Raw genomic sequence first — 11389 nt, 5'->3', positions numbered from 1 at the left:
GGTCAGGGTAAGTTGAGGCGATGGACAGGGGTCAGGGTGGACAGGGTAAGTTGAGGCGAGGGTCAGGGTAAGTTGAGCCGAGGGACAGGGTAAGTTGAAGCACCTACACATTTCTATACTGAATGAAATATTACCACTACCTTTTTAAAACCGTTACGAGTTTTCCATCCAACCTTTTTATGCGAGTAAAGTACATGTTAGATAAAAAATGTCATGACCAGCATGATGGAAACAGCTAAACTTTCCCAATCTTGACCAAACAAAAATATTCTAGACAAGACGGGATCTTTTTGTTCCAGTAAAATGTATTATGCAAGAAAAGCCAGAGGAAATGTTTTAATGCGCAAATATTATCGAAGTGAACTTGGACATGACGATATGTTGTGTGGTTCTTCTACTACGACTCGGGAAAGCATACAGTTCATTAGGCTACAGATGAAATAAGTAATGGTGAACTTCAGAGGTTGGTGAATGTGCACGGTGATGAGCTTGATGTTCCTTTCCGATAAATGTTTAGGATCTTCGCTCATGACTTGATGATTGATGCTTGGCTGCCATTTGACAAATAAAAATAATCTTGCTCTTTTGTCCATAATGTTCTCATAATTTAGGCTATACCCGCCCTGTATCTGCAAGCTGTTGGCTAGAGTGCACGTGGGAATTTAACCGTAAAAGGGATTATTATGTGTATTACGTCATCACACACATCCACAAGTCAATTTGATAGAAACATCTCTGGTGGGAAAATGCATATAGTTTTTATGCAGATTTTTGAATATTCCCATGAAAATCTGTCACCAATTGGATGGAAACCGAGCATGTCTATCTTTATTTCCCAAACACAATTTTTGGTCTTTTAATCGTTTTAAGCATATTTTAACACAGACTTAACATCTATTCAAACACTGTACTTTTTAAAAACACTTTTAACACAGGCCAGGCCCTGTTGTTACCTCACATACCAGCAATAATGCATTTCATTACGCTTGGGAAGAAAACCCTTCAATTTGTTCAACTTGGCATTTACTCAATCATTGGCTCAACCATTGGCTCAACCATTGGCTGAAATTAACCCGTGGCCATTGGTTCAGCTCACCTCAAGTCAAACACGTTGGCTATATTAGCCCACAGCTACAAGGATGCACTTTCATGCTAGGTTTAGGACCTCATATTGAAGCTTGTAGAGACCCCAACTGAGGTATATAACAATAGAACAATCTTACAATTATCTACTTTGGTTTAGATACTTGCATCAAGAAACCTCTAACACAATAAATTAATGTTTTTATTTTTATTTTAACCAAACTTACTTACCACTTCCCGTACAGACTCCATGAAATGATGACCTCTTCCTAAATATGTGGTAATATGATTAATTTTGTGTATGGTTTCCTAGAAACAAGGGTTGATCAACTTATCCCACTATCCCCATACTCTACTTTCTTCTAGATCCATACATGTAATTTATTCTGTTCTAGATCAGTCTGTTTGAGTCTCTGTATGTGCGGGTCAGTAAGCTGGAGGACAGGAGAGTGCTCTGTGTTCTAGATCAATCAGTGGGTGTGGTTCTATGTTCTAGATCAGTCTGTTTGAGTCTCTGTACGTGCAGGTCAGTAAGTTGGAGGACAGTAGAGTGCTCTGTGTTCTAGATCAGCCTGTTTGAGTCTATGTTTGGTTCTGTTCTACAGTGCATTAAGAAAGAATTCAGACCCCTTGACTTTTTCCACATTTTGTTACTTTACAGCCTTATTCTAAAAAACTGTTTTTTAACGATCTCAACAATCTACACACAATAGCCCATAATGAAAAAGCTTAAACAGAGTTTTAGACATTTTTGCAAATGTATAATTTTTTTTTATTTTTATTTTTTACATATTTTCATAAGTATTCAGACCCTTTGCTATGAGACTTGAAATTGACCTCAGGTGCACCCTGTTTACATCTACAAGTTGATTGGAGTTAGCCAAAAAGCACCTAAAAGACTCTCAGACCATGAGAAACAAGATTCTCTGGTCTAATGAGACCAAGATTGAACTCTTTGGCCTGAATGCCAAGCATCACGCCTGGAGGAAACCTGGCACCATACCTACGGTGAAGCATAGTGGTGGCAGTAGCATGCTGTGGGGTTGTTTTTCAGGGACTGGGAGACTAGTCAGGATTGAGGGAAAGATGAACAGAGCAAAGTACAGAGAAATCCTCGATGAAACCTGCCCCAGAGCGCATAGGACCTCAGACTGGGGCGAATGTTCCCCTTCCAACAGGACAACAACCCTAAGCACACAGCCAAGGTACAAGTCTCTGAATGTCCTTGAGTGGCCCAGCCAGAGCCCGGACTTGAACCCAATCAAACATCTCTGGAGAGACCTGAAAATAGCTCCCCATCCAACCTGACAGAGCTTGAGAGGATCTGCAGAGAAGAATGCGAGAAACTCCCCAAATACAGGTGTGCCAAGCTTGTAGCGTCATACCCAAGAAGACTCAAGGCTGTAATCACTGCCAAAGGTGCTTCAACAAAGTACTGAGTAAACGGTCTGAATACTTATGTAAATGTAATATTTCCGTTTTTATTACATTTGATAAATTTGCAAAAATGTCTGAATAACTGTTTTTGCATTGCCATTATTGTGTGTAGATTGATGAGGGGTTAAAAACAATTTAATCCATTTTATACGTTACGTAACAAAATGTGGAAAAAGTCAAGGGGGTCTGAATACTTTCCGAATGCACTGCAGATCAGCCTGTTTGAACCTTTGTTTGATTCTGTGTTTTAGATCAGCCTGTGAAGGATTCCCCACCAAATCCAGACTGAAATGACCATGATTTGGGGGATTTTCATGAAATGTAATCCATAGAAGAGTCCTCTGGAGAAAGGATTGTTGACATATGTATATTTGACATTTGTATCTAAAAGCAGAATTGAGAAATAATTTACATTTTGGCCTTACCCAGCCCTCTATTAATAAGACTCCATGGTGTTTCATCTGTAGGAGCTACATATCAAACATAGATGTCATGACTTTTTCAACATGAATTTATGAATATTGAGAAATATTAACATGAATATTTTAAATATATCATTTTTGATTTGGCAAATGTTATACATACATACATACATGTTATACATACATGCATGTTATACATATTATAATAAGCATACAAAAGTTCCAGGGTGGGGTCTCTGCGACTTTTAGAATCATGATACAATTTGTAAGCATTACCAGCAGTGAATGTGAAAATGGATTCAAAATAGTTGCCCTCTGCTGGTGATTTGTGGTTCTGACTCGCGGGATTACAGCTACGACCAGAAGGGACTTTTTTTCCGTAGCAGGTTAGTGGAATTTATGCAGCAGGTTAGGATAGTTAACGCGGTATGTTAGGAGACAGGTTACGGTTAGGAAAAGGGTTAGTGTTTGCTAAAATACTCTCCTAACCTGTTACGAAAAGTAACTTCCAGTTGTATCTGTGCTCCCTTTAGTCATAAATGTGATTTGCAGGATGTGGAATGATACAAGTAAAAAGAGGGCAGTGATTGGTTGCATGATCTACTATGCCAATTTCTGTATAAAATGGGCCATAACTTTAAAACTAGCAGAGATCCCACTCTGGGACTTTGATTTACCCATAGAGTATATGTTAAATAATATTTTTTTAAATATGTAAATATTTTGCATTCATAAATTCATGTTTAAAAAAAAAATTGAAATCAAAAAGCGTCAAAGCCTCATATGATACCAATTTTTACTTTGTAGAATCTACAGATGAAACATCATGGAGTCTAAAGGAGGCCTGGGTAAGGCGGAAATGTCAGAAATATGCCCACTTCGATTAATTATTTCTCAATTATGCTTTTAGATACATATGTCAACAATCCTTGTGCCAATTCTATGGATAACATTTCATGAAAATAACATTTCCCCCAAAGCAGTATTTTTTTTGTCTGGGTTTTTTGAGGAATCACTGTTTGAGTCTGTTTGGTACTTTCTGTTCTAGATTAGCCTGTTTGAGTCTCTATACGTGCGGGTCAGTAAGCTGGAGGACAGGAGAGTGTTCTGTGGCTGGCTGCAGCTGGACATCAAGCCCTTCAAACTGGCCCTGATGAACATCATCAAGAGGTGGAGCTGGATGTTCAAAGAGCACCTACTCAACCATGTCAATCAGAGGTGACACACACACACACACACACACACACACACACACACACACACACACACACACAGATGATGTGCACTCAATTAAACACACACACATAAATCTAAACAGACACACAAACATCTATCTATTTACTGTGTCTCCCTCTTCTATTACACTGCATATCCCCTTTTCAACGTTCTCTCTCCCTCTCTCTCTCCCCCAGTGTGAGCGACCTGGCGTTGTTTGTCCAGAACACATCTTGTGGTCTGTCTAATAAGGTCTCAGACGGGGACTACGCTGGTCTGGTGGACATTATGGGTCATCTGATGGCCATTCGGGACAGACAGATCAGTGTTGATCAACACTTCAAACCACTCAAGTCCACCACTGATCTACTCAAGACCTATGGACAGCAGCTACCTGGAAGTGTCTATACACAGCTGGAGGTAGACTACACACACACACACACACACACACACACACGCACACACACACACACACAAATGGAGGTACACACATCCCACCCAATGATCATCCTATGATTCCTATGATACCTTATCATGCCTTATAACCTGTGTAGGAGCTGCCTGAGAAGTGGAAGAGTCTGAAAAAGGTCGCATTTACAGTGAAACACGAGGTGGCCCCACTGCAGTCCAACGAGGTCTCCGTCATACGTAGGAAGTGTGTCCGCTTTGAGGTGAGGCGGGCGCGTGTGTGTGGGTGTCCAATGTGAGGTTGTGTGTGTGATGGGTGTAGTGTATCAGACACACACGATACCATCATGGAGGACCCTTTCAGAGAGCTTAGCATATGCTGTGCAAACTGATCCGTCTGCTTTTCTGAATTATAGATGTTAGATGAACCTACCCGACTCTCTACCCGACCTGACCACCACTTATATGCATCTAGCAAAATGTATTGCACATTGTAGCCTAGTCTAGCTAAACTGTATGTTTGAAGAATTCTATGTACGTATATCATCTTACAGATCAAGCAGCATGAGTTCAGAGAGCAGTTTCGCTCGGAGGTCATCTTCAGAATAGACGTGGAGGAGCCTTATAAGCTGATTGACAAGGTTAACATCTCATATTCACGTAGTAGGAGGCTGAAGGAAGCAGGGGTTGAGGGGATTATGGGAGATGTAGTTTATTGAGTGGGGAAAAGGCAGCCATTTCTTTACTTAGTCTACTAATATGCGAGGGCTGTTTGATATAGCTAGGTATGCACAAGAGTTTTTTTTAACAACTGTGTATCTTGGCTTGTGTGTGTAGTCTAACCGCGTTGTAGCCGTGTTGGAGGCAGAGATGCGTAAGCTCCAGGACACAGCTGATCTGTTCGAGGTCAGTTTCCCTGACTACAAGCAGCTCCGCCAGTGTCGCTCTGACATCATCCTGGTCAAAGCCGTCTGGGACATGGTCATCTTCGTCAAGGTAAAAACCTCACTCTGATTGTAGCTGAAGTGAATGAGTTGTTTCTGTCTTTCTCTGATTGTCACTGTATTGTACGTGATGTGTAACCCAGACCAGTATAGAGGACTGGACTAAGACCCCGTGGAAAGAGATTAACGTGGAGCAGATGGACATGGAGCTGAGGAGATTTGCTAAGGTGCTACATCCGTCACACATGCACACACACACTTCCATCAGACAGATTTAAGGGAAATATCACACCTTTATCTGAGTGTATGCTAGCTGATGCTATTATATTTGTTGTGTGTGTGTGTGACTATAATGCCTGTGTACATTGTATATCATGTGAATGTGTGTGTAGGAGATGAAGACCCTGGATAAGGAGGTGCGTGTGTGGGATGTGTATCTGGGTCTGGAGTCAACGGTGAAGAACCTGCTGACGTCTCTTAGAGCGGTCAATGAGCTGCAGAACCCTGCCGTCAGGGAGAGACACTGGCAACAACTCATGAACACCACAGGGGTACAACACTCTCTTTCTCGTTTTGTTATCTCTCTCATGTTGTCCATCTCTTAACATCTACAGTCGGGGAGAGGTCAATGGCCACTGGTCAGGAACCTCACCGGGGTACCACACTCTCTCTCTCTCTCTCTCTCTCTCTCTCTCTCTCTCACTGACCTTTGACCTCTCACCTCTAACCCCAGGTGCGGTTTGTGATGTGGGAGGGGACCACTCTGGGAGACCTACTGGAGCTGCAGCTCCACAGAGTGGAGGACGAGGTCAAAAACATAGTGGACAAGGCAGTCAAAGAGATGGCCATAGAGAAGGTGCTCGCTGAGATTACTCAGACGTGGAGTGTGATGGCGTTGTCTTATGAGAAGCACCCCAGTATAGAAACCCCACTGCTCAAGTCGGACGAAAACCTGATTGAGACGCTGGAAGACAACCAGGTGACCTACCACACAATCACCCAATTCATAGTCTCCTTTTTAGTTTAGTTCCTCTCTTCGCTCACTCAGATCCACTCCAGGGAATACTCATTGAATTCAGCAACAACAACAAAAAGTGCAGTGCATGTCCTATTATTGTAGCCCGTTATCTCCTGAAGGGAAGAAAGTAAAACACTTAAGAGCAAAAACAACAGGAGATAATTAGATAGATGTGAAAGGCCTCAAACTCCTTTGAAACCCATTACTGTGTAACTACAATACTATTTAATTGGCCTAATTCATATTTTCTTCTCTGACCCCTCCTAGGTGCAGCTGCAAAACATCCTGATGAGTAAGTATGTGGAGTACTTCCAGGCGGAGGTGAGTGGCTGGCAGAGGAGGCTAATGGTGGCAGACCTGGTCATCTCCGCCTGGATGTCTGTCCAGAGGACCTGGGCCCACCTCAACAGCATCTTCACCAACAGCCACGACATTCGCTCTCAACTAGCCCGCGATGCCGAGCGCTTCCAGGGCATACACTCCGACTTCCAGGTAGACATACTGCATAAAACGCACACACTAATCCTTGTGAGTCTGTTGACACACACGTGCGTCAATCTAAGTAACGTGATGCACCGTTTCTTTGTTGTTGTTGTTGTTGTATGGGCTGCGTCTCAATCCACCACGTCCGCTTATGTCGGCCTTCCGCATCCGCGGTGGAAGGTGGCCGAGGTACAGCGGTGTTTGTCACACCATGAGACATCCCAAACATTGTTCTTCTAGCGTCCCGAAAAACGTCTGTAGCGTCCGAGCGGTTTGGCCTATTATGACCACTCTATGGAAAGACGAGACTCGCACGAACACTGTGGTGTTCGCCATTTTGCTATACGACCCCCAGAGGTGTCACAGGACTCGTCTGAAGGTAACTTATACAAGAAAATGGAGGTACGGAAGTCGTTTTGTCCCCCTCCCCCCCCGCCTCAAAAAGAATCCTGAGCTGTCTTATATCTTCTAGATATAGGACATTTCAAAACCTTATTCTTTATAATTTATTTGTTTACTTTTTTGTGAATGTTTTATTCACTATGGGCTATAGTGTAATAAATGCCAAATTCTATATTTGATCAAATGCATTTTAAATATTTTTTGTATGACTAAAGGGGTCCTAAAATTCAAAATAAAATATCTAAATGATCCATGGTGTGACCATCTTAAAACAATTCCATATGTTAGCTTAGTACACACACACACACACACACACACACACACACACACACACACACAGCAACAACAGACAGTCTCAACTAGAGCACAACACAGAGATGTTCCACGAGGCATACACTCTGACTTCCAGGTAACACACGCACACTTCTGCACCCACACACTACCAGAACAAACGTTCCTCAAACACAAATCCACCATTCTGTTGTACAATGGTGACAGTGAATAAGGCTTGTAATGACTTGATTCTGTATGTGATGTGATGAAACAGAACATGATGACAGAGGTTGTCCAGACCCGTAACGTGGTGGAGGTCACCAACCAACCTGGCTTCCTGGAAAAACTAGAGGCTCTGCAGCAAAGGTGTGTGTGTGTGTGTGTGTGTGTGTGTGTGTGTGTGTGTGTGTGTGTGTGTGTGTGTGTGTGTGTGTGTGTGTGTGTGTGTGTGTGTGTGTGTGTGTGTGTGTGAATGCAGTTGGATTTGCATGTGTGTGTGTGTCTAACTCTACTGTCTCTCCCCCCAGGCTGTCAGTGTGTGAGAAGGCTCTGGCTGAGTATCTGGAAACCAAAAGACTGACGTTCCCTCGGTTCTACTTTGTCTCTGCTACAGACCTATTGGAGATCGTCTCCAAGGGAACACAGCCCAAACAGGTGAACATCACTCACCTTTTTTTTTAAATTGAACATACAGTATACTGCATGAAATACACTAGATTGCCAAAATCATGGGCATTAATATGGAATTGGTCCCCCCTTTTCTGCTATAACAGCCTCCACTCTTCTGGGAAGGCTTTCCACTACATGTTGGAACATTGCTGCGAGGACTTGCTTCCATTCAGCCACAAGAGCGTTAGTAAAGTCGGGCACTGATGCTGGGCGATTAGGCCTGGCTCGCAGTCTGCGTTCCCATTCATCCCAAAGGTGTTCGATGGGGTTGAGGTCAGGGCTCTATTCAGGCCAGTCAATTTCTTCCACAAATCATTTTTGTATGGACCTTGTTTTGTGCACGAGGGCATTCTCATGGTGAAACAGGAAAGGGCATTCCCAAACTGTTGCCACAAAGTTGGAAGCATAGAATCGTCTATAATGTCATTCTATGCTGTAGCGTTAAGATTTCCCTTCATTGAAACTAAGGGGCCTAGCCCGGACCATGGAAAACCGCCCCAGACCATTATTCCTTTACAATTGTCACTATGCATTGGGGCAGGTGTTCTAGAGTGTTCTACTGGCATCCGCCAAACCCAGATTTGTCCGTCAGACTGCCAAATGAAGCGTTATTCATCACTCCAGAGAACCCGTTTCCACTGCTCCAGAGTCCGAGCGGTTTGGGGAGCCTTACACTACTCCAGCCAACGCTTGGCATTGCACATGGTGATCTTAGGCTTGTGTGCTTCTGCTCAGCCATGGGAACCCATTTCATGAAGCTCACGACTAACAGTTATTGTGCTGGCGTTGCTTCCAGAGGCCGTTTGGAACTAGGTAGTGAGTGTTGTAACCGAGGACAGACGATTGTCACGTGCTACGCACTTCAGCACTCGGCGGTCCCGTTCTGTGAGCTTGTGTGGCACTTGCCCACTTCGCAATAACAGCACTTACAGTTGACTGGGACAGCTCTAGCAGGGCCGAAATTTGACAAACTGACTTGAAACGGGTGCCACGTTGAACATCCCTGAGCCCTTCAGTACGGGCCATTTTACTGCCAATGTTTCCCTATGGGGATGGCATGGCGGTGTGCTCGATTGTATACACCTGTCAGCAACGGGTGTGGCTGAAATAGCCCAATCCGCTAATTTGAAGGGGTGTCCACACACCTACTTTTTGCCATGTTGTGTACGATGATGATGGTGGTGGTGTGTGTTCTGATGTGTGACCCAGGTTACCAGGCACCTGTTGAAGCTGTTTGATAACGTGGCGGACCTTCGCTTCCAAGACTCAGAGAAAGAGGGAGAGGAAGGAGAAAAGAAACAGGGAAAGGAGGATGAGGGGGAGGCAGTTGCCATAGGAATGTACAGTAGAGAAGGGGAGTACGTACCCTTCTCCGAACCCTGCATCTGCCAAGGACAGGTAGGATCACGTGTGTGTGTGTCTGTGTCTGTGTCTGTGTGTGTGTGTGTGTGTGTGTGTGTTTGACACGTATATACGTCTGTGTATCTGTAGGCAGAGTGCTGGCTGAGTGAACTTGAGCGGACTATGCGCTCTACTGTCCAGAGGGAGATCCAAGAAGCTGTCGCTGCTTATGAGGACAAACCCAGAGACCAGTGGCTGTTTGACTATCCAGCACAGGTGTGTGTGTGTGTCGTCCCCAAACTCACCACTGCACTCAAAAGCATTGCTGCCAAACAAAAATGTGTGTTGTCCTCCTCTGCCAAGGTTGGTCTGACTGGCAGCCAGGTGTGGTGGGCAACAGACGTGGGTATCGCCTTTGAGAGGGTGGAGGAGGGCTTTGAGACTGCCCTGAAGGACTACAACAGAAAGCAGGTACACACACACACACACACACACACACATCTGTGATATATCGCCCAGTTGATCTAAGTCTCTTATACACAAAACTGTTATTTTGTGGTTATGTGATGGGTATCTGATGGTTGTACGTTGGTAGATCACCCAGCTGAACTCCCTGATCCACATGCTCCTGGGAGACCTGACTCCAGGTGACAGACAGAAGATCATGACCTTGTGCACCATCGACGTGCACGCTCGCGACGTGGTCGCCAAACTCATAGCACAGAAGGTAATAATAACCACTGCCCTCAGATCACAATTCACTTTTATAAGAGGTGAATAAACATAAAAATGACCTTGAAACAACATTTGAACATAACCACTGCTCTGAGATCAGATTTACATGCTCTAATTTAACGTTTACATTTTAGTAGACGCTCTAGAGCAACTTAATGGAGCAATTAGGGTTAAGTGCCTTGCTCAATGGCTCATCACTTAGTCAGCTCTGGGATTTGAACCAGCAACCTTTCGGTAACTGGCCCAACGCTCTAACCGCTAGGCTACCTGCCTCTTTCACAGGACTATGAAAGAGACGCTCTTAGATGCTGTTTAGGCTGTGGGTTAATAACACATTGACTCTTGGGGGTCTGGTTTCCTAGGTGACAACGGGACAGGCGTTTGCATGGCTGTCCCAGCTGCGCCATCGTTGGGATGACGTGACGAGACACTGTTACATCAACATCTGTGATGCTCAGTTCCAGTTCTCATATGAGTACCTGGGCAATACCAACAGACTGGTCATCACTCCACTCACTGACAGGTACACAAACATGCAGGCATCAACTCTTCATACACATGCTATAACACTAGCTATAACTAGTTTACCCACCTTTTGCGGGAAAAATGCATTTAATAAGGAGTGTTACTTTACTCACCGTGAACTGCTATCAGCTTTTACCCACCTCTCTGTCTCTCTCTGTCTCTCTCTGTCTCTCTCTGTCTCTCTCTGTCTGTCTCTGTCTCTCTCTGTCTCTCTCTGTCATACTCTGTCTCTCTCTGTCTCTCTCTCTGTCTCTCTCTCTCTCTCTCTCTCTCTCTCTCTCTCTCTCTCTGTCTCTCTCTGTCTCTCTCTGTCTCTCTCTCTCTGTCTCTCTCTCTGTCTCTCTGTCTCTCTCTGTCTCTCTCTCTCTCTGTCTCTCTCTGTCTCTCTCTGTCTCTCTCTGTCTCTCTCTCTCTCTCTCTCTCTCTCTCTGTCT

At 44.2% G+C, this 11389-nt stretch overlaps 1 protein-coding gene across 1 annotated transcript in view; it reads left to right on the top strand.

The window, feature by feature from the left end:
- LOC135558267 (dynein axonemal heavy chain 11-like) overlaps positions 1–11389 on the top strand; it is a 108612-nt gene that overhangs the window by 12267 nt on the left and 84956 nt on the right. The window contains 16 exon segments of the mRNA XM_064991985.1: positions 3991–4160; positions 4355–4577; positions 4712–4828; positions 5120–5206; positions 5403–5561; positions 5653–5736; positions 5902–6060; positions 6243–6488; positions 6795–7019; positions 7960–8051; positions 8213–8339; positions 9564–9752; positions 9846–9971; positions 10059–10166; positions 10291–10422; positions 10793–10953. Of these exon segments, the coding sequence (XP_064848057.1) occupies positions 3991–4160; positions 4355–4577; positions 4712–4828; positions 5120–5206; positions 5403–5561; positions 5653–5736; positions 5902–6060; positions 6243–6488; positions 6795–7019; positions 7960–8051; positions 8213–8339; positions 9564–9752; positions 9846–9971; positions 10059–10166; positions 10291–10422; positions 10793–10953 (2405 nt within the window).

Source organism: Oncorhynchus masou, chromosome 17 (assembly GCF_036934945.1).
Source record: "Oncorhynchus masou masou isolate Uvic2021 chromosome 17, UVic_Omas_1.1, whole genome shotgun sequence".
Classification (NCBI taxonomy): Eukaryota; Metazoa; Chordata; class Actinopteri; order Salmoniformes; family Salmonidae; genus Oncorhynchus; species Oncorhynchus masou.
This window is presented reverse-complemented; position numbering and strand designations above follow the sequence as displayed.